This window comes from Nilaparvata lugens, chromosome 2, assembly GCF_014356525.2.
Source record: "Nilaparvata lugens isolate BPH chromosome 2, ASM1435652v1, whole genome shotgun sequence".
Lineage (NCBI taxonomy): Eukaryota > Metazoa > Arthropoda > Insecta > Hemiptera > Delphacidae > Nilaparvata > Nilaparvata lugens.
The window spans coordinates 71718809-71742783 of record NC_052505.1 but is presented as its reverse complement, the minus strand read 5'-3'; the positions used below and the strand labels follow the sequence as shown (position 1 = coordinate 71742783).

At 34.6% G+C, this 23975-nt stretch overlaps 2 protein-coding genes and 1 long non-coding RNA gene across 3 annotated transcripts in view; 1 reads left to right on the top strand and 2 right to left on the bottom strand.

Moving 5' to 3' along the window:
* The window catches only part of LOC111043986 (WD repeat domain-containing protein 83), a 9249-nt gene extending 5201 nt beyond the window's left edge, over window positions 1-4048 (top strand). The window contains exons 3-6 of the mRNA XM_022329035.2: window positions 191-392; window positions 1976-2108; window positions 2790-2898; window positions 3799-4048. Of these exons, the coding sequence (XP_022184727.2) occupies window positions 191-392; window positions 1976-2108; window positions 2790-2898; window positions 3799-3988 (634 nt within the window). The 3' untranslated portion in view covers window positions 3989-4048. The remainder of the gene's footprint in view (window positions 1-190; window positions 393-1975; window positions 2109-2789; window positions 2899-3798) is intronic.
* On the bottom strand, window positions 3244-23975 carry LOC111043987 (ankyrin repeat domain-containing protein 49). The gene is made up of 6 exons (XM_022329036.2): window positions 23857-23975; window positions 23122-23365; window positions 6714-6874; window positions 6196-6340; window positions 5319-5512; window positions 3244-4004 (listed from the first exon to the last, which is right to left on the bottom strand). The coding sequence occupies exons 2-5, from the start codon at window positions 23255-23257 to the stop codon at window positions 5325-5327; spliced, it is 630 nt and encodes a 209-aa protein (XP_022184728.2). The 5' UTR covers window positions 23258-23365; window positions 23857-23975; the 3' UTR covers window positions 3244-4004; window positions 5319-5324.
* Window positions 14985-17928, bottom strand: LOC120349964. The gene is made up of 2 exons (XR_005570546.1): window positions 17505-17928; window positions 14985-15662 (listed from the first exon to the last, which is right to left on the bottom strand). It is a non-coding gene; the product is annotated as an uncharacterized LOC120349964 (long non-coding RNA).

The following is a 23975-nucleotide window of genomic DNA, read 5'->3' as shown; positions in this document are numbered from 1 at the left end:
TTCAAATATGCAACATAATTGTTAGCCTTGGATTATATCAGTATTGAGTTTAAAGTGAGAGGAATATGGTATTTATTTATATCATATCAAACTAATCGAAAATTACTTCATAGAAAGATAATCTGGAAGATGACAATCAGTTGTGACATAATAGATAGTTACACGAATACAATGAACCGTTTTGTTTCAGTTTCATATTGTCGGGTGGGAGCGACAAGACTGTGATTGTGTGGGATGTGTCGACGGGTCAGCCGATTCGTAGACTGCGAGGCCACGCCAGTCGGGTCACCTGTGTCCGCTACAACGAGGAGTCAACGGTCGCTTTCTCAGGCTCACACGATAACACGGTCATGTGCTGGGACATCAAAAGTAGAAGCAACGAACCCATTCAGGTACCCCTTAACAGCCGGCCTGTACACGCACACAGAGACAATAGTAGTTTACGGGAATGCGGAATTGGAAAGGTTATGTGCATTTGAGCTCTAGATATTTTCAATTCCGCGTTCCCGCGGCAGCTGTTATTGTCCCTGTGTGCAGGCTGCTCTACTTTTCCATTCATTCAGAAACAAATGAAGCTAGACGTTAAAAATGGACGATGGAGAACAGATAAGGCTTGAAATAATACAAGGAAGCCAATAAACATGGAATATATATATAGGAAGTCAATAATGCATTAATGATTGCTGCAATCTTCTATGAATATAATTCTCCAGTAATAGGCCAAAACGGTTTTTGGCCTATGTAACTGGGAATATAATATTGTCGGCATGCAGCTTCACTTTAGGTATTTTTCAAAAACTACTGTTGAAATCTTGTACAATATTAGGTTATAATCACACTGGTACGAGTAAAATCGTACGACTCCAGTGGTGTATACCCCAGTCCTTCGGACCCTACGACTTTAGTTGTTTGTCTTGCTCATTGTCACTGCTCTAGTTGCCAATAGCCTTATGACTTATTTTTATACTGTACAACTATTGTTGTATATTGTAATTAATAATTGAACGTGTTTCTGTTCTCGCTGTAACCTCATTTTATTGAAGATACTCGATACTCGAGTCGCTAGCCGTTTTACCAAGTTTGGTGAAACCGAGCACTAGCCTCTCAGTTGGAGTACCCGACACTTGAATAGCCTAGTCTGAGTGTCACCACATTCAGCCGAGAGACTGGGTCTTGATGATTTTTATACATTTAATGAATACTAGTGACCCCTGGGTTTGAGAACTCGCTCAAGAACTGTTGTATTATAATCTTTGAAACCAGCAACTATTAATTATACAGAGTTGATAAAAATCACGGAAACAGTCAAAAAGATAAATATTTCTCTAACAAGAATAATTTGAATCTAGGTTTCATTGGGGATCCTATTTGAAATGAAAAATTACTCTGTCGCTTTAAAATCTATGATCCTCCATGATTTCAAATTCATTTTTTGAAATGAGGTGGTCAAATTGAATTAAATTGAAAATTGAATTGAATGTGATGCATGATTTCAATATAGATTCCAAGAGAAAATAAATGGCGAAAACTACACATTGATATCTCAACCCGTATCAGTTTGTTGATGTAAAAGTTATAAATTATGTTGTATATTAACCAGCTGAAATCATGTGTCAGCGCATGAAGGACTGTCTGTGTGATAGCTCTCACAAAGGACGAAGGAGTGAATCAATTTTCACACTTTTTCTTTGTATTTCGTATCGTGTGAAATACATAGAAAAAGTGTGTTAATACATCGCAGCTCAGAATGGATCAAGAAACCATCACATTTGAATCAATTTTGCTCAACGAACTTGGCCTGTAAAACGGTTCGAAGAAAACGTGTTCAAAATTTGAAGCTGATTGATCAATTCTCTCTCAAGTTATTGTAGAACATACAGAGTCGTTGTCCGTTAACGACTTTGGTTTTCAGTAAGTCAAAAGTAAGAACTCGCTAAGGCTCGTCCAACAATTAATTTATTTTTGTATCTTACAGGTGCTGAGAGAAGCGAAGGACAGTATAACCTACATGCAAGTTACCAATGAAGAAATTCTCACTTCATCGCTTGATTGCAGTGTTCGATTCTACGATATAAGAAAAGGCCAAATCACTGAAGACTTTGTTGGAGGTAAACATGGTGTTTTATTCAAGAGAACTGTTTTCACTGTGAATTGCAGTCTAATCTGTATTGTGGATTTGTCGAATATTATCTACTCAGTATTGAAAATAATCTGTTATATTCGTAAGTACAAAATATGTAATAGTGCGATGTGTGATTCATTAAAATGATTGGGGATGGACAAACAGGCACAAAACTGTTCCTTCCCCGAATTTTCATTCATACACTAGTCCAAAAAGTAGGTTATGTTTCATTCATTTTTGAATTTAAGTCCAATTTTTAGTGAAAACACTCTTGAAAACACATTTCGAAGAAATTCTAAACAGTTGTCTTATTCTATAAACCTGTTGAGTTCTACTTGTGGATTTGAGTATTTATGATTTATCAGTTGTCGATCCCATTAAAACATGTTTTATTTTATGAAAGTGTATGCTTTGTAGAACATCTCAAACATGATTGGTGAAACCAGCTCATACATCAGATCTTCCTGCATCAATGATTTAATTTTGAGAAACCCTGCATCTAGGAAAGCAAAAAATAAAAAACACGAGAAAAAGATAATCTAATAACTTTAAATAAACCACATTTGCATATTTGAAAAATTAACAAAAGAAATAAAAATGACAACATGGAAAATCTGATTCAGAAAACCGGTAAATTGAATGTACTCATATAATTTGAATTTTCCAGAGCCTGTTACATGTGTGAATTTCACAAGAGATGGTCAATGCATTCTAGTCAGCGCAACAGACAGTGTCATCAGGTTGTTCGATAAAACAAGTGGAGAACTTCTGAATGAGTAAGTTGGGCTTAATTCATTTCATATTTGGGTGCAAACCGCTTCCCAAGGCTGTGAAATCGATAACCGAGTGTTCATCGCTGCTTCAGAATATTACTTATAAGATCGAATAATATATTCAATAAATATTATGAATGTTTTTCCCCCTCTAGGAAAAGTAAAGTTTTCCTGGTAAAGTTATTTAAATAGTTACTGGTGTTATTTGTAGTAACGTTTTGATGTCCTGACTAATCATCATTTGAACTCATCACTTTGTGACAAATATTGAATCAATTGAACTAAACATTTTAGAAAATTAAGAATCTATATATTTGAAAGAAGTATATTAGGTATTTTCTATCAAACAACAAATTTTCCATTCAACCCATTTTATTGCTGGATTAGAATTGCTACATTGGTGGAATGCATTTTTAAAGATTTTGCTTGAAATACATCGAGTGAAAATAAAATGTCAACTACAGTAAGTTTCATGAATCTATAAAAATATACACATGTGCAATAAGTTATTGATTCATGTTCAATTTTTAATAGAATTATTTTGAATTCTGTTACCTTTACTTTTACTTTGTATACTCAATCAATTATATATTATATACAAAGATCAGTGATACTATAAAGCTAATATAATAATTTACTTATAATATATTGATTGGTCGATTGTGAAATCATTCAGAGTTAATTGGATTAATTTGTTTAACTCAGAATTGGAATTATAATAAGATATCATTTGGTTTAAAATTCTCATTATTTCTGATCATCAATCTAATTAATCGTTCAAGAGTCAGTCAGTATACAGTAATCGAATATATTATTTATGAAGTTTAAAAGCTATTATTAATAGTTTGTTTTCATTTTCCTAAAACTAACTAAGATGTGTAATATGGTTTGTTGGTGTTGCAGATATTCGGGCCACAAGACAGACCTGGTGCAGGCGGAGGTGGTTGGCAAGTTGGTGCATGACGAGGGCAGGACAAGGCCAATCCACTCGCTCAGTGTGCACCCCACCGCACCTTTCCTGCTCTCCGCTTCCGGCGGCTCCATCAAGTTATGGGGTACACCATCCGCAGAAAACGAGGAGGAAAATGCCTGATAAGTCTGATCATCCTCTGTAATTCAAACATATTTTGTAAATAAATAACACTAGATTTGATAGTATAATTTATTGAATAAAATGATTCCTTATCTAAACTGCGTTTTTGATGAAATGAGTGTCCAAATCATAAGGGTGTGATCACATTGAATGCATATATGTGCAAGTGCAACCTTGGTTATGCATGACCAAGCGTGCAATTCAATTCATTCTTTATTGTCGTGAGCATACATACATGGGAATCGTCCGTCAATTACATATGAGAGCAAGTATTTATTATTTTTCACTAGAAAGCACTTGCCGGAACGGAAAAATGAAGGATACTCCTTGTACTATTTATCTCCCAAATTTAGATAACATAAAGTCTGGAATAGGGTTATGATTTTACTTTCCTTGCCCTATAGGTAAGGAAAGTATTGCTTTCCGAAAAAAATAAAGGTACCCAAATTTCTATACGTTTCAAGGTCCTCTGAGTCCAAAAAAGTAGTTTTTGGGTATTGGTCTGCGTGTGTGTGTGTGTGTGTGTGTGTGTGTGTGTGTGTGTGTGTGGTGTGTGTGTGTGTCTGTGTACACGATATCTCATCTCCCAATTAACGGAATGACTTGAAATTTGGAACTTAAGGTCCTTACACTATAAGGGTCCGACAGGAACAATTTCGATCAAATGCGATTCAAGATGGCGGCTGAAATGGCGAAAATGTTGTCAAAAACAGTTTTTTTCGCGATTTTCTCGAAAACGGCTCCAACGATTTTGATCAAATTTATACTTAAAATAGTCATTGATAAGCTCTATCAACTGCCACAAGTCCCATATCTGTAAAAATTCCAGGAGCTCTGTCCCATCTATGCAAAGTTTGATTTTAGATTCCCAATTATCAGACTTCAGATACAATTTAAACAAAACAATTCAAGTGGAAAAGCATGAAAATCTCTACAATTAATGTTTAGTAACATTTTCACCTAAAATTGAAAATAAGCTGGAAATTCGAGAAAATGTGATTATTCAATTGCAAACTGTTGGCAACTGTTGATTCTATTAAATAATTCACTAAGGAGAGATAGCAGACCTCGTGTCTCCAGCGTTATTGTCCTGTCACCAGCTGGCTCAGATCTTTGAATAGTTGACTCGAGATGCGCGTGAACACTAGCGTCAGGTGATCAATTTTCATAACGGCAAGGAAAGTTGTGTGTGCGCCAAACCAGATTTTCTATTTTCTGAAATTTAGTCCATTTTCACCTCCTCTGTTGTGTTAGGAATGTAAATAAACAATACTATATTATCAAGTTGGAAAGTGATTTGCATTTAAAATATGTAATATTTCAGTATTACCTTATATCATGCATTGAAACATGGCTCAGCTATATCGAAGAGAAAGTCGTACTTTCCAGTTCTCCTGGCAATATCAACTGGCAAGTCATCACTGTCGTTCTTCACATTCACATCTGTTTCAGAATTCATCAGTAACAGCTCCATTATTTCGACTGCATAACTGTTTGAAGCTGCCAAGTGCAGTGGTGTGATTCCTGAAAATGACATATTTCAATGTTTAGCTCACAGTAACAATAGTAGCGTTAACTAGACGCCCATTAGCTGTCGCGGGAACTATGAATTGGAAATGCCATGTACATCTGAGTTCTTTGCATATTCAATTCCGCGTTCCCATAGCAGATAGTGGACGCTACTGTGTCCCTGTGTATGCAGCTTTTTTATTTGTTTACCACATTTTAATCCTACTCCTACACAATTAACTTAATTCGCATAGCAATTCTACGAATACATAAATACATACAGTAATACAATATTAATGGCACATAAAATTTTAAAGAATATTATCTATGCTATTTACCCATATTAGGCTTAGAATCTGGAATGGAATCAACGTTATTGTACTATCATAACACTGATGGAGAAGGCCCTTCATCATAACACTGATGGAGAAGGCCCTTCATCTCATCATGAACATTTGAGTTTTAGAAATTTAATCACAAGCAACAACATTCAAAACAATAAAATACTACAATATTGAATAAACACATTTGCTGATAAACTGAAAACCCCATCATCAAACAACTCTTCTTAATAATTTCCAAACGGTTCCTTAGTTCCTTCTTACTAAGGTCAATTACTTCTGTTTTTTAAAAATCAAGTTACTGACTTAATTCACATAGAAAAGCTTTTTCAAAAACAGGTCTGTATTAGTTTATACCTCCTTTTGTGACAGCATTAACATCAGCTCCTTTGGATACTAGCAGTTCTGCACATTGAACACTATTCCATTTGCACGCCGAATGTAAAGGTTGCCAATCGTCAATTGTTTTTGCTGACAAGTCGGCACCATGTCTCAATAATAACTGCAAAATAACATAACAACAATAACAACAATAGCAGTTGAGACTTTGAAAATAGTAATCTACTTGAAATAATCACATCAGAAAAATGTGTGCCGGATCTTGACATTATTAACCTGTGGCAAATTGCCGTTACTATTCTGTGGTAAGAGTTCAATTTGATTCAATTAACTAACACGGTTTTTGGCACTTTTAAAAACGAAACTTATAATGAATACAACTAAGGAGTTATACCTTATAGGGAGTTGTATGAGGAGTGCTTTCAAGAGATTAAATTTCAATAAAGACACCAAGAGAGTCTTGTGAAACATAAATTGAATTATTTAGATTTAAAAACTGCTAAAAGCATAACTATTGACAAAAGTGTGGCACTCACGTTGGCTATTTCAACATGGTTATTGTAGCATGCCCTATGTAGTGGAGTGTAACCATCCTTATCTGTTGCAGTCACAACTGAAGAATTCTGTTCGATTAGATTAACAACTGTTTCCATCTCTCCACGTTCAGCTGCCCATAGAATCTCCTTTGAGGGATTTTCTGTAAAATAAAAAACTTTTAATATTAGGATGCAGAATTAAATTAAGTTCTTCAAATAATTCAGAGTTTTAATTTGAAGACCTTCAAATTAATATAAAATAATACGTACTTGATGATCATAGAACAACAGATTTATGCGTTCAATGATAATAATCAGTGATGGATAACTATGACTGCAGGCACTGCATTAAAAATACACTTGACTATTTAATATTGCAAATATAACTGATTAAAGTAAGCTTAGTTACCTTTGATATTTCAATTCATTTTTTCTTTTTTCAAGATCGTTTGAGAACGGAGAAAGTATATAATTTCTTTTTCTTTATTCTCAGTCTTATTACATCGATTGTTAACAACTATCCATATGAAGCACATGCAACAACCATTTTAATACTTTGTAAAACTCACATACTGACTTTGAAATACATTAACAGTGATTATTGGAAAAAAAAAACTTTCGGGGGTGTTTTTATTAACAAAACTATAAAGAATGTAGCCAATACAAGGTTATGCTAGAAAGCGGCAGTTTATTGAGATCACACAGATACACACGCCATACAAGGCAGGCCCATGTTGTAGGAGCGCTAATGTCACTAGAAACGGGGCGTTGAATGTCCATGTCTATTAACCTATTAACGTGGCGATATCAATGCATCGCTAAACTGTAACTGCTCCAGGTTCCTCTTGATATACATCAGCGAGCATAACACATATTGACTGTACACCGTGAGTATCCCAAGATCTCTAAATAGTGGCCTGCAGTGATCCCTGAAGCTGGAAAATGTCACTATCCTCAGAACCTTATTTTGCAGTAGCAATCATGGACAGTTGGTGCGTGACCACACAGCAGAAGGGCATAGATGATAAATATGGCTGTGAAATAGCGAATTATAGGCCATGACAAAACTGCTCTGATCCACCACATATCTCAGCTTAAGGCTGTGCAAAGGCTAAAAATAAACTTTCTACTGGTGATATATTTCAAAGTTTTTCGATTTGTATATCTTCTAGCTATCAAAATGAAAAAGTTTTTTTTCTCAGGAAAACATTTTTTTCCGATCATTACTTTTTTGAGATATGAGCGTTTAAAGTTTACATTTTTGGGACAGAACATTTCAAATTCGGTAAGAGATAAACACATGAGATTCAGAGTATAAATTCTTTATGATATTGTTGACTGAATAAAACAAACATTTTCTGAAAATATTAATATTTGAGAAATTTATTCAATTCACTAAAAATAACTTTTAGTTGAGTAAATCATTTGAATAATAATGAATAATGTGAATCATTTTTTTGTCATTTTTAGTGAATTGAATGATAGATAACTTTCTCAAATATTGATATTTTCAGAAAATTTTTGTTTTATTCAACCTACAATATCATAAAGAATTTATACTCTGAATCTCATTTTTTCATCTCTTACCGAATTTGAAATGTTCTGTCCCAAAAATTAAAACTTTAGACGCTCATATCTCAAAAAGTAATGACCAGAAAAAATTTTCCTGGGAAAACTTTTTAATTTTGATAGCTTGATGATATTCAAATCGGAAAACTTTGAAATAATATATAATTATATATTATAATAATAAATAATTATATCATCAGTAGAAAATTTATTTTCAGCCTTTGCACAGGCTTAAGGAGGAGGTACAGCACTCTGGACAATTTCCTGCATATTTGGTTCACATGATGATTCCAGCTCAATCTCTCATCCAACCAGAATCTTAACAGTTTTACTGGATCTGATGCAACTGGTTTTCTTTTCAATGAGCAAACCAAGATGTTTGTTTTCTTTCACTTTTCTTTTTACCAACTATATCATTGTGATTAGGGGCACGTCAGGTAAGGTAGGAGGGTGAGGTCAGGTTATCAGCTGAAAATCCGCTGAGTGTTTAGCTCCATGAATTCTTGTATTGAATACAGAGGGTTCTCCGTCATATACTTTTTGAGAGCCTCTTTGAATTGTTTTTGAGATTCAATCTGTTTTAGGTTATCCGGTACCAAAGTTAGTAGTTTCTGTCTACTAACGTTGATGCGGAACGGTAGACAGTTGAAAAATTTACACCTGAAGATTCCGGTTGTCTTTGTGATTTTTGTAGACTGTTGTAAGGAATTTCAAGATCATTCTTTCTTCTTGTGTTGTGCTCATGGATATTTCTTCAGGTGCGTAAAGACTTTCGCTCTGCTCCGCAATCGAACGTCACTCGAGCAGACCGATTGATGATCGACCGGGGAGCAAGAGTGGAACGCAAGAAGAGCTAACATCTCCCGTAACGTTCATGATCGGAGCGATTGCGGGGCGAGCGCGTGGCGTGCGTGGAGCGATTGCGGAGCGTGTTGAGGCGCGTATATCTGTACGCACCTTTCTGTGTTGCTTGTCTGGTTTGAATTTTTTATGTGCATTATTGTTTTGAGTATTTATAGGTATATTACAGTGAGGATCCTATCCTGTATGAATTATGGTTCGCAGTGTGTATCATATGGTAAATTACTTATTATTCTTATAATTTTCTTTTGGATAATTAGAACTTGCACAATGTAGGTCTGCGGGGCTGCTCACTTTGCTATTATTCCATAGCCCACATGTGATGCAAATAGCGAATAGTAAGCCATCCGAGTAGTCAGCTATTGCTTTTATACGTTTGGTGGCATAGAGGGCTGAGGATAGTTTAACCACCAATTTTTCAATGTGTACGTTCTGTGTACAGTAAATTGTTCCAGTTCCAATCGTAAATTGTTCCATCACGTGACTGGTTGTTCCCATGGAACACCACTTCACAAGGTACCTAGAATAGATACAATGTATTCTAGGTACATTGCCACTTCAGATCTTAGTTCAAGTTTTTGGCGCGCACTTTTGAAATTAATTTCCACCAAAAAGTGTTGTAGAGTAACTGCGTAAATTAACAAAGGTCGCTGTAGTTTATTATCATAATAATTATTTCAACTATAAAATCAATTTTATTATTTAAATTTTATTATTTATTTTATTATTTAATAGTATACTTTACACATCCATCTATCAAATAACAGACAGGCGAAACAAAAAAGTAGCTTTCCTATAATTGACTATGCACTACTGACTAAACGCATCGAAGACGAAGACTGGGGGTTCTTGTACTCTAATGATGAGCCTCTAAAAACGAGCCTTAAAGCCTTGGATTACACCGGGTCTTATCAAGTCATTAAATGTAAGGGATTCAATGAAATTAAAACTAATTAAACAGCCATATAACACTTTATCAAAAAACAAGTTTAAAGATTATAGAAATAAGTTGAATGAATTGATCAATATCACTAAAACAAATTATTATAAAAATAAATTAGAGGAACACAAAAACATAGTGATAAATTATGGAATGTTATGAGGGAAATTATTGGTAAAAATGCTGACAAAGGAAATAATATCAAAATGACCCCAATTAATTGAACAATTTTTCGCAAATGTAGGTAGAGAATATGCTAGTAAAATTCCGGCTATAATGTAGATTGTGATGAAATATACAACGACCACTTCCCATTAATAAACGAACATTTTACCCTGAATCCTGTTACGAGTGATGAGATTAAATGTATTATAAAAAAATTGAAGAATTCAGCAAGCCCCGGACTAGACCATATCAATAATATTAAAATAAAGAAAATATCTACTTGGATTGCAGAACCTTTACGTTCATCATTAATAAATGCTTTGAGGCTGGTAAATTCCCGATTTGCTTCAAGACAGCCAGAATTAACCGCTTTTCAAGTCAGGTAACGTTGATCTTCCGGAGAATTATAGACCCATAAGTTTAATCAGTAATCTAGCAAAAATAATGGAGAAAGCAATCAAAACTAGATTGATGGTTTTATAAACAAGCACAACATAATTCATAGGGATCAATATGGCTTCCAAAGTAACAAAAATACTGAGGATGCTCTGGCCGCCTTTACAAATGAAATTTCTGAAGCCATGTCTTCCAATAACAACAAATGCCTAGCTATAATGATTGACCTGGCAAAAGCCTATGATACCATACCCCACAATAAATTACTAAAAAAATTGGAGAGGTACGGGATTAGAGGACTCCACCTTGAATTATTTAGAATTATTCAAGTCTTGAATTATTTAAGAATTATTCAAGTCTTGAATTATTTAAGAATTATTCAAGTGATCGGACACAATTAATATCTGATAACAACAGTTACAAATCAAATACTACAATACTTAACGACTTTGGATTACCACAAGGTACAGTTTTCTCCCCGATTTTATTTTTACTCTATATCAACGACATCTTTAAACTAAATATTGATAGTTCGAAAATAATTCCTTTGCTGACGATACGGCTGTAATAGTTAAGGACCGCTCATGGTTGGAGACGTACTCGAGAGCAGAAAGAGTAATATCCATTGTTAAACAATGGCTTGATATTAATACATTGAGTATAAATACATCAAAAACTAAATATATTACATTTTCTCCTACAATAGTTGGTCAACCAAATGATGCTATGAATTTAAAAATACATACAAATTGTGATTTTGAGAAATGGAGGATTGTGCATGCCCTCAACTAAAAAATGAAAAATCTATAAAGTATCTGGGCATCATGGTTGATTGTAACCTTAAGTGGGACCTCATATAGAATATATTTGTAAACGCTTAAAATTTATTTCCTTTATCTTTTATAAAGTCCGTAAATTATTAGACATTAAATTACTTAGGGTCCTTTACTTTGCCTATGTTCAATCTATGTATGGGGAGGAGCGTATGATGTTTTTCATGAATAAAATTTTTACATTTCAAAAAATGATAATAAAAGCAATTCTTAATAAGCCAAGGGCTTTTTCTAGTAGTGAAACATTTGCCAAATTTAAAGTGATGACATTACGTCAAATTTATATAAAGAAACTTCTATACTATGCATGGATGAGGAAGGATGAATTTACAGTGAATAATAACGTTTCTATGTATAACCTGAGAGTTACATCTCATAACATTTATAATATTAACTATTCAGATTTGACAATAGTGCGAAGACAATTGGGGTATCTTAGCTCAAAAATAATAAATATCATGCCAAATGCATTGTCAGAATCTCTTTCTAATAGGGGTAGACAGAGGATGGAACAGATAAATAAGTGGGTGATACAAAAATTTTTCTTCGACATCAGTCAATATATAATTACTAGTATAATTACTATTATAATTACTAGTAATTTGTTGTTAATTTCGATTTTTTGTAGCTTTGATTATTAGTAAATAAATTTTTATATTGTCTAAACAGCTGATACTCTCACTCAGCGGTCAGGGTTTTGCCCTTGCTGGTGGTGCCATGTAATTTTAATTTATTTGTAAAATAGAATAATATTATAATCTAGAATGTTTCTTTTGTAAGTTTTTATTTTGTATTTTGTTTTTATGGGCAATAAAGATGTTTAAAAAAATAGTAAATATTCAAATCAAGTAGCTGGTGCTGGTGCACGCAAATATTTTATGTTGGCTATAACAGATCAAAGAATACTTTTAGGTTCTAGGTTGGCTAGGTTGTTGTAAATGGAAACATTTATTATTATCAGCACTGGTTGCACTAGAACCGGTTAAATTTTAACCGTGATTAATTGCACGAGAACCAGAGTTTTTAAAAGCGCCTTCTCTGATTGGATCATAAAGTTAATCACGGTTAAAATTTAAACAGCTTTTGTGTAACCGGGCCTTATTGTTATTATCATGGTGTTGCCAGGACAGGTTAGTCTTTCATAATAGTTCAATAATAGACAATAGTTGAGCTGGTATGGAAGGTTACCAATGAAGGAAAAATATTTTTTTTTTAAATAACGTATTGAGGAAGGCACGAGCTCTGATAAATGAAATTATTAGGGATGAATTAGGTGAACTAGATTATTATTTATCAATAATAATTTAGATAACATTTTGCCGGGTTTAGTGGCCGCTGTGGAAGATGTAGGGAATCCACAGATGGGTACCAGGGACGGTTTATTACATCATCGAGGAGAAAGGAGGCCTCACAACTTGGGGTATTTTGAGAACATTGGACCCCTATACGATGTGAATGAATCAAAACTCACTTCAAAATGACACCCCAAACCATGCAGGTAAGATAGGCAGGCTACGGTATTTCGGTGACAGCTAAAATAGCGATAACTTCTCCTTATTCTCTGGTGATTGTTAATACGCAGACTATTGCATAGGCTATTCACACTAACAAGAGTCTGTATTGTGTTCACACCACCAAGTAGTCTGTAGCGGATTAGAGCTTTTGTATATTTGGGATTATAATAACTTAATAACCTAATAATCATTGACCAAAATTTGCAAAAATATAAAGGCCCACTGTAGTCTGCTTGAAGAGTGAGACTGTGCTAGCAAAATGCAAGCGTATTTTTGGATAGCATTCCAAAAAAACTGATAATGATTTTAATATTAGATTTTGCTCCAGCAAATATAAATTTTGTGCTAAATATGAAGTCAAAATTTCAAATCAATTTATAGTTATATTTTGAACTATTCTTGACGACACTACAGTCTAAATACATATTGACAGTCTTCGAATATGGTTCAAAATACAATTATCAACTAGCATTCCGTCATGGTAAGTGAAATAAAATATGAGTATTCATTTATAGGTGGGCTATGGCCGAATAAATGCTCAAATTTATTAGCATTGCCATTAATTTCAAATTTAGCTCCAGAAGCATTGATTCATATCTAAATATTTTGTTAATTTCTTCCGAACTTATCAAACGCTTTAACACCATGTCAAGTTAGTAAAATATGCTTTTTTTTTCAAAAATTTCTTCAAAATATTATTTACACTATTCATGAGGATTCTTCCATCATAATATTTAATTTGAAACTGAAAGAACGGACATACCTACTCTGCATAACCCACCCTACCTAACCTACCCTAGCTGAACCACCTTACCTTACCTATCCCCAACATCCCTAACCTACTTGACCCACCCACCCCTGTATAAAACTTTAGTGTGAAAAAAACCTGAAACCTTTTGCAATTCATTGAAAATTGTTTTTTAGGTACTATGTGCAGACATTGCCAGAAGATTCCCATATCAAAATTTATCAATGTAACAACAGGATCCCTGGTCGTCTTCACGACGCCAGGGTATTCAGAAATAGTCCAATCGGCCGGGAGCTGGAGGAAAACCGTGAACGATTTATGGCCGCACAGCACCGCCTGATAGGTGATGCAGCCTATGGTCTTTCCTCTTATCTCCTCACTCCATTTAGAGATACAGGCCATTTAACACAAAGACAGACAAATTATAATAAGAAACTTTCATCTGTCAGATCTGTGATTGAAAGGGCTTTCGGAAGACTGAAAGGTAAGTTCCGCAGATTGAAACTGCCGGAGCTTACCAGCTTGGAATCAATTACGAAAACTGTATTAGCATCATGTGTTATCCACACTTCATTCTTGAAAATGATGGGATGAGTGACGAGGAATACTCTGATGAAGACGCCCCATTACCAGAATTTGGAAATGTGGGCAACAATGCATGAGGAGACGAGAAAAGAAATAATATTACTGCTAATCTACCATTATAGAAAACAATTATAATACCATAAAATATGTCCGCTTCCTTATTCAGAGCTACTTATATTTTCATAAAAATTAAAAAACCTTCAAGACATTAATTTTAAGCCACATTCAAGGGTCACATTTAACAAGCTTTTGTCCAACTGGGCCAATGAATTTAATTTTTACAGACCAGACAGATGTCACTTCTAAAAACTTGAGTACTTGACCCAATAGTGACCATTCATGTTTTTTTAGCATTTTTACAATCAGTTTATGATCATCATAAACTGATGATGTAATACATGTAATACATACTTAAACATGTAATACACTTGAAACCCAGAAGCATTATCAAGTACTCTTCTTTTATATTAAAACATTAGCTTGTGTTTCAATAATTTTGTCTTGATTATTGTTTCAATAATTTCAGTAGCTGTAGAAAGACAAGTGAGCATGTAATTATAATAATTTAATATTACTTATATCATATTATACATAATTATTTATTTATTGAATTTTGAATCCATGAAATGGGTGGAAATGAGAAGATAAGAGGAAAGATCATACGTAAGAAAAGATTTTATTACACAGTTGTACTCTAGGCACTGTGTTTCCATGTAAATACTTTGAAGAAGACAAAAAAATACATTGATTAATAGTTTTCATTTGTGCAATTACTATAATTAGAGTGAAATATATTAGTTGCTATTATGATTATTGAAAGTACAAAAACATTTTTTCAATTCAATAATGCTTTCTTACATTTTAATTTCATTCATTCGATTTTCATTGTTTGTTTTTATTGTTATGGCTATAACTTATTTGAAAGTAGTTTATTAGCAAATTAAAATAATGCAAAAAGACACAACATATTACTTTGTATTACTAGTATTTATTTGTGCTAGTTAAATATTTCTATTTTTAGAGTAGAATAAATTACTTATTATTAGTTTGGCTGATTATCATAGTGTACCTACAGTAATATATTGTTATTATCTTAAACGTATATCTTAAGTATTTCATATCATTCTATAACAGATATTTATTATATTCTCTATGTATTCCTGAGTTTTTTCATCAATTTATATAATTAACATGTGTTATTAAAGTTGTAAAATGATATATTGTTGTAGGATATTAAGCTAGATAGTCAACTCAAAAATTGTATTTGTATGAGCGAAGACTCATGAGCAAATAAATTGATTATTATCACTTATTATTGTGATTATTGAAAAACTAGACCTAACTACAACTAATAACTTGATTATTAATTATTGGACAAGTATACCTAACTACAACTAAAACCTTGATTACCGTATTGAAAACTAGAACTAACTACAACTATTAACTTGAAATTTTATACAATTAGAATAATGAAGTAAACTAATATTGACTAATCGAGGAAGTATTTCTTTGTAATAATGAGAGATACAATTTGCTGAGAGGCAATTGAAAAATTAGGCTAACATAGCAATTTTTCAATTGGCTAAGCCGCTAAGCAACTGAAAAAGTAGGCTAACATGGTAATGTTAGCCTAATTTTTCAATTGCATCTTTTAACAACTTATTTATTTCATTATTAGCAGCAATGAAGGCCTTCAAATTTTGTTTTTCAATGGCATTCGCCTCCTTCATTGCTGCTTCAATATTTTGAAGGGCTAGCAGCCTCTTACGCTCAATTAAGAGGCTCTCCTCCCGACGTTGTTCCTCTAATTTCTTCCACCTCCTGCTCGGCTTCCCCATCATTCTTTTTCGAGGAGATGGCTACTCTCCATCATGGAAAACGGTCCTTTTTCGGGGGGTCTGGATGGAGGGAGTGTTTGAATGGGTTGACGGGAAAGCAGGGAGCGACGAGGTAGATGGGGAAGGGGAGGTTGAAGGAGGGGGAGAAACGGTCGTCTCTGTAGACGGGACATGGGATGTTGAGGGTTGGGTAAATGTGGAGGGGACTCGGGATTTTGAAGGGAGAGTAGAAATTATTGTGGAGGGGGCTGTCACAGGAGGGGTTGTTGATGACTCCGGGGTGAGGCTGCTGCCAAGAATGACAGCTCTATTTAAATTCACAGATGTGTCATCTTTGAACATTTCATCTATTTGATCGTAATATTCCCACTTCACAAACCCCTTCCCCGTTGACTTTTTTACATTGTGTTTATCTCTTATTCGTCGATAAGATTTTTTCATGTTCCTGAACTTATCTCTAATAGAAGCAGCAGCGAAACCTTTGTAGCCATACTGTTGAAAGATGTTTTCAATTTCTCTACAGAGAGGGAGGACTTTACTTTCAGAGCTGCAGAACTTCACCAGCGTTTTCGAATATTCATCCAGCATCAGCCGGATGGCGGCTGATGTCCACACGGTTTTTTTCTGAAACACAGGCACATTTGAAAATAATCTCACATTTGAAATTAATCTCACATTAAGCATTTCATCATAACATTGGTTTATTACCAAGACCAATAATAATTTACTGTACATCACATAACTCAAAATTTTGTGATTTTCACATATAAACATTTTCAAGTTTGTGGGAGTGTTCAGCCAATTCAATTCATTAATTAAAAAATTTGGTTTGTTGTTTTTTCAACTAGTTTTCATTGTTTCCTCAAATCACATGGTAATGGCATTGCAAAAGAAATTATGTAATATTTCTAAAAAGGTTTTAGTGCTATAGGCAAAAGCAGCCTCCACACAGGGACATTAGTGGCTGCCACTAGATAATACGGGAATGTGGAATTGGAAATGTCTGGAACTGAAATGTACATGGCATTTCCATTTTCATATTCCTGCGACAACTAGTAGACGCTTTGTTGTTGTCTCTACTATTGTCCCTTTGCGCAGGCTGCTTTATACACTGTTGCCTCTTTCATGATCATCTGTAAGAATAAAGTTCTCAAAACTGTATAGTGTCACCTGGTCATATGGGACATATATATGAATCATATATTTATCTCATATTGATCAGGATTTTAGAGTTTTAATTTACGAAAGTTTAATGAACAATGTTTTTGTCTTTGAACAGTTTTTGTCATCGACAGAAAGATTGTTTATTTCACTTATTATTGTGATTATTGAAAAACTAGACCTAACTACAACTAATAACTTGATTATTAATTATTGGACAAGTATACCTAACTACAACTAAAAACTTGATTACCGTATTGAAAACTAGAACTAACTACAACTATTAACTTGAAATTTTATACAATTAGAATAATGAAGTAAACTAATACTGACTAATCAAGGAAGTATTTCTTTGTAATAATGAGAGATACAATTTGCTGAGAGGCAATTGAAAAATTAGGCTAACATAGCAATTTTTCAATTGGCTAAGCCGCTAAGCAACTGAAAAAGTAGGCTAACATGGTAATGTTAGCCTAATTTTTCAATTGCATCTTTTAACAACTTATTTATTTCATTATTAGCAGCAATGAAGGCCTTCAAATTTTGTTTTTCAATGGCATTCGCCTCCTTCATTGCTGCTTCAATATTTTGAAGGGCTAGCAGCCTCTTACGCTCGGCTCTCCCGACGTTGTTCCTCTAATTTCTTCCATCTCCTGCTCGGCTTCCCCATCATTCTTTTTGGAGGAGATGGCTCCTCTCCATCATGGAAAACGGTCCTTTTTCGGGGGGTTTGGATAGAGGGAGTGTTTGAATGGGTTGACGGGAAAGCAGGGAGCGACGAGGTAGATGGGGAAGGGGAGGTTGAAGGAGGGGGTGAAACGGTTGTCTCTGTAGACGGGACATGGGATGTTGAAGGTTGGGTAAATGTGGAGGGGACTCGGGATTTTGAAGGGAGAGAAGAAGTTATTGTGGAGGGGGCTGTCACAGGAGGGGTTGTTGATGACTCCGGGGTGAGGCTGCTGCCAAGAATGACAGCTCTATTTAAATTCACAGATGTGTCATCTTTGAACATTTCATCTATTTGATCGTAATATTCCCACTTCACAAACCCCCTCCCCGTTGACTTTTTTACATTGTGTTTATCTCTTATTCGTCGATAAGATTTTTTCATGTTCCTGAACTTATCACTAATAGAAGCAGCAGCGAAACCTTTGTAGCCATACTGTTGAAAGATGTTTTCAATTTCTCTACAGAGAGGGAGGACTTTACTTTCAGAGCTGCATAACTTCACCAGCGTTTTCGAATATTCATCCAGCATCAGCCGGATGGCGGCTGATGTCCACACGGTTTTTTTTCTGAAACACAGGCACATTTGAAAATAATCTCACATTAAGCATTTCATCATAACATTGGTTTATTACCAAGACCAATAATAATTTACTGTACATCACATAACTCAAAATTTTGTGATTTTCACATATAAAAATTTTCAAGTTTGTGGGAGTGTTCAGCCAATTCAATTCATTAATTAAAAAATTTGGTTTGTTGTTTTTTCAACTAGTTTTTATTGTTTCCTCAAATCACATGGTAATGGCATTGCAAAAGCAATTATGTAATATTTCTAAAAAGGTTTTAGTGCTATAGGCAAAAGCAGCCTCCACACAGGGACATTAGTGGCTGCCACTAGATAATACGGGAATGTGGAATTGTAAATGTCTGGAACTGAAATGTAGATGGCATTTCCATTTTCATATTCCTGCGACAACTAGTAGACGCTTTGTTGTTGTCTCTACTATTGTCCCTTTGCGCAGGCTGCTTTATACACTGTTGCCTCTTTCATGATCATGTATAGTAATTCTTAAAACATCACATTATTAACATATTAACAGCTAGAATCATATACCTGTTTCCTGTACTTCAACTAACTATATTCCCAGAGTTGCTCGCAAGGAAGTTTTCAAAGGAGGTGGGATCTGTGAAATAAAAGAACACAAATTTAGTAATTCATCTAGTATATGATTAATATAAATTCTTCTTATAGGTTAGAATGGTAATAATAATTGTCTACTCTAGGGTAATACAATTAAAATTATAGATAACAAGTAGTGGGTTGTAGCTGAATATTTATAACCTACTGTACTGTAAGGCTAGCTTCACACTCATTCGGTTTCATTCGGTTCGTTGCCGAAAACGAACGAGGCTTTCATACATATCAGGTTTTAATTTGTACGGATCTAATTAGGTATTTTCTTCTCAAACACAGCTGTGTTTAAATTTTGACAATAATTTATGCTGGTTTTAAAATAATACAAAAGCTGGTGCTCAAATAGTAAGATGTGATTTCTTGAACAACAAAGTTTACAAGTTAATTGAAAATTGTGAACTATTTAAATAGTTTATTTTTTGATTATATATTAATTTTGGACGTTCAGAGTGATTATTTTTTTGAATTGAAAATTAGTTTCAATTTTGACACATGGTACATAACGTTCATCTCTTCTCTCCATTAATGAAATCATGTAATTTTCATGGAAAATCAAAAAAAAATAATTCTCCCTGAGTTTAAATTAATTTTCATATTTTTTTTAAAACTATTAATTGAGAAAAAAATGCTTCAGTGAACTACTAGAGTAGTTTTTTCTGTTTTTTAGTAACAGAAATGAATTGACCATATGATTTTGACATGGAAGATTTTTGAACAGATAATCACGATATCAGGTTAAAATAAAAACAAAAAAGCGAGCGTGTGTAAAAGACTTGGTTTTTATTTCCGGTTTCCTAACAACGAATTCGAATATGATAAAAGCTATTCGTGTCGATGGGGCGTTCGGTGCTATGCGGTTGCTATTCGGAACCGAATTCAAACCGAATCACCGTTTCACACTTATCGGAATTTGACGAAAACGAAACGAACCGAATCGAATGTGTGTGAAAGTAGCCCTTCGCTAGAAACGAATTTGAACCTGATGGAATTGATTAAAGTCAAATGGGCGTTCGGTTCTGTGCGGTTTCTATTCGGTACCGAATTCAAAACGAATTACCGTTTCACACTTATCGGAATTTTTCGAAAACGAACCGAAAACGAAACGAACCAAATGTGTGTGAAACTAGCCTAATAGGGTGCAGGTTAGATAAAAAAGGTCGCGTATTATGTAATAATCATAACCTGACTTTCTCAACTTTTTCTTTTACCTCAAAACCTATAGTGAGGTCTACGTTAAAATTGCATTGTTTGATTAGCAATGGTGTTGCTATCCTTGTCTATCATTAGACTAAGCAGATAGCGCTATCCTATTCTAGCTGGCAATGTTGCCGGATAGTTTTTCAATAATGTGGAAACATAATTAACAAAATATTTAATTTTGTTTATGAAAATTTGTTATTGAATTTTCTTGATAAATAGAATTTAATTATTTTAAAGAAGAATGAATAGTTTATGTACTGGTATTATTTATCCTCTATAGAGGGTAGTGGCAAAGCAGAGAATCGGCACCGCTGTTCTATTGTCCATTGCCATTATAACTTTGAAATCACTATAATTGAACCAAGCCTTTTGGTAATGTTCATACACTCAATAAGGTCCTAGAATATGACTTAACCTAAATCAACTGCCCTTATCTATGTTGTCTTTAGCGCACTACTTTCTAATACATACCGCAAGTACCAAATTAATAAAATAACATCAAGCCTAAACCAAATAAATTAAATTACTGAAAAAATTAAAATTTTATCACATTCAAATTTGGCAATTCAGCTTTGTGTTGAAACCAATAAATCTTCAGCTGAATTTAACAAATATTCATATAGGCTAAACAAATTGTTTGTTGGATGCAAACAGGATGTTTATGATCATCTCAAACCTATTACAGATTTACATTCAAAGAAATTTTACGTTGATAAAATTAATTTTTATAGTTTGAATAATATAGGTTTAATATTGAATTCTTTATGTGTAGCTGTCAAACAGCTTTTAATTCATTTCATCTGGTTTGAATATTAGGCATAATAGGTAGGCCTATGGTACCATAATTCACCCACCACACACGTTTGTATTTCACACTATTTTCCAAAAAAAATTAAAATAAAAAAATAAACTTACCTTCAAGAGAAGCATGAACTTCTTCTGCAGCATTCACAACATAGACAAATCCATTTAAATCATATTTGTCGTAATTTGACATCTTGGTTGGATTTGGTTCTATCATGTAAAGAAAGCAGAAGATGTTGTTTTGCCTGCACATGCGTAGAGAAGCAAGCAGACTACAATTCAATCGACCAATGAGAGCTCGGATAGTTGGACTTGTAACAATTTACCAAGCTTTGACTGTGGGGCAGGAACTTGGAACTGGAACAGGTTTCTGGTACAGAATCTGTCAAAATTCTTCCCATGGGACGCGGACCCTGGTAAATTGTGGATCAATTTACACAATTTACCACATTCTATGTACACAGAACGGGCTCATGTGTTTGTCCCATGTTAGGTGTGCATCAAGTGTAATTCCCAAAAATCGAGCCGTATCTGTCACCTCTTCATCTGTATTTAGTTGGTTTTCAGTTGCATTTGTTGATCTTGAATTGAAGTTTATTACTGTACTTTTTGAGGCGTTCATATTAAGTTCCAGGTTTGTCAGGGTTGTCTTTGTTGGAGTTATGGTAGTATTATAATTTGATTGTAGTTCATCCTGGTCTTTCCCATTTATGATTAAAGTTGTGTCGTCGGCGAATAGAATACATTTAGAAAACATTGAAAGTTGTTTGGGTAAAAACCGTTTATGTAAATGAGAAATAGTAACGGTCCCAGAACAGATCTCTGCGGTACTCCGTTTTTCTTGTTTGGGTTACAGATCTGGCGGTCATGGTTTCGCCTTTGTTTTTGTATTCAAGCTCCACGCATTGGTATCTGTTTGTTAGATAGTCTTTCAACCACTTTCCTGCATGGCCTTGTATTCCTATTTTGTAAATTACTGTTTTTATAGTATGTTCCAGTCCAGACTGTCCAAGGCCTTTTGAGATTTAAAAAGATTGCGGATACCTTTTCCATTTGTTTCCAGTTTTGTGTGAAAAAGTATAAGAGGTCTGCTAAGGCTGTATCTATTGCCTTATCTTTTCGGAATCCATGTTGGTGAAGGTGTAGTTTGTTGTTTTGCTTCAGGTAATTCAGCATTTGCAGGTAACTCGGACTCGCCAGCGTTGATGACACAAGCTCGTATAACTTGCACTATTGTGAAAGTAAAATTTCCTAGTAATAACGCAATGCTAAAAACGACGCGGTATTAGCGCTCGTATAACATTGGCCACATACTTAGCACTACTACAAGACTACTAAAAGGCTGTAGTCGAGTGGATCTGATGCTGGCTTTATGATTCAGAGGCCCAGGTTCAAATCCCGAGCAAGATATTAATCTCAGACAACTACCGTGTTTAAGATGGACACGTTAGGTCGTCGGTCCCAGCTGCCTAAAAAGCAGCGTTAGGTCATGTGAGAGGCTCTGAAATTGAGACCTGGAAACTCTGACACCATACCTGAGCCAGCCAGGTCACTCGATATATTATTATTATTAATAATACAAGGCGGGTGTCATTCATATTATGTGCCATATTTTAAAAGTGGAATGTTTAAATTAGGTTGTTTGAGAGTTGAATTATTTGTCTAAATTAAAAATATTTTGATTTAATTTATGTGTCATACTGAATTAAACACATTTCTGTTTAAATTACGAGGGGTTTGTATCAAAGGGAAATATCTTTACACTGTACTGTTACATTACACATAAAACAAGGAAATATAGTAATACATAGTAAGAATCAATTGAAGATCATTAAATTTGTTATTAGAAAATATAGAGCAATAAACTTACCATGAGGATTAGGTTCTTCTTCAATTCCTTGAGTGTCATCATCCCAGCCACTCACTTGCCCACGGGGTATATCAGAATTTGCCGCAATTTCAGGTAGATCAGGCAAATCATCTTCATCAGTGCTGATGTCAGACATGTTAATGGTAGAGAATTACTGGAAATAATACTGATTTGACCTCGTTAATCAGTATCAGACCGATATTGAATTTATTTTTTGAAATAAAGCTAAAGCAGTAACCGTAACCTACAAACATAAACAATGGAAAACATGTGTTGATGGCTCAGTATAGTGTAGTAGATTACTAGAGAGCTCTGTGCTGCTCAAGTTAGTTATGCCTTTTTACCGCTAGATGGTAGCTCCTGCAAAAAATGCACATGTCAGATTGACTGTAGTTGAACCAGTTTGCCCAACAGACATCGCTGCTGTACAGATAACTGAACTTGGAGCCAACAAGAAAAGTTACGGCAGCGCAGCAGAAAGCGGCACAAACTAATGAGTAATGAGTGAGTGGTGCTGGTGACCGACGTGCCTCCAACACCTGGCATTTTTATCTCGGCTACGGTGAACTCGCATCGGATGAAGTTGTGTTGGAAGTCGTCTAGTGCGGAACTGCTTCAGTGAAGTACAGTGTCTTCCCTATGCCACATACCACGCGTTGTGGGCTCCTTACAGGGCTCAACCTATGATATAAGACATTTACACGTCTCTTTTCTTGATAAAGACAAGATACTCACATGAACGCCAAAACAAAAGCGCCTCCGGCGCATCTGCCAGCCTTACGTCAAAATAGTTCGTCCTCGGCTTCGCTCCCTGACTCTCGTGCCAAGCAAGCCCTCAAGGAAGCCGTCGATGC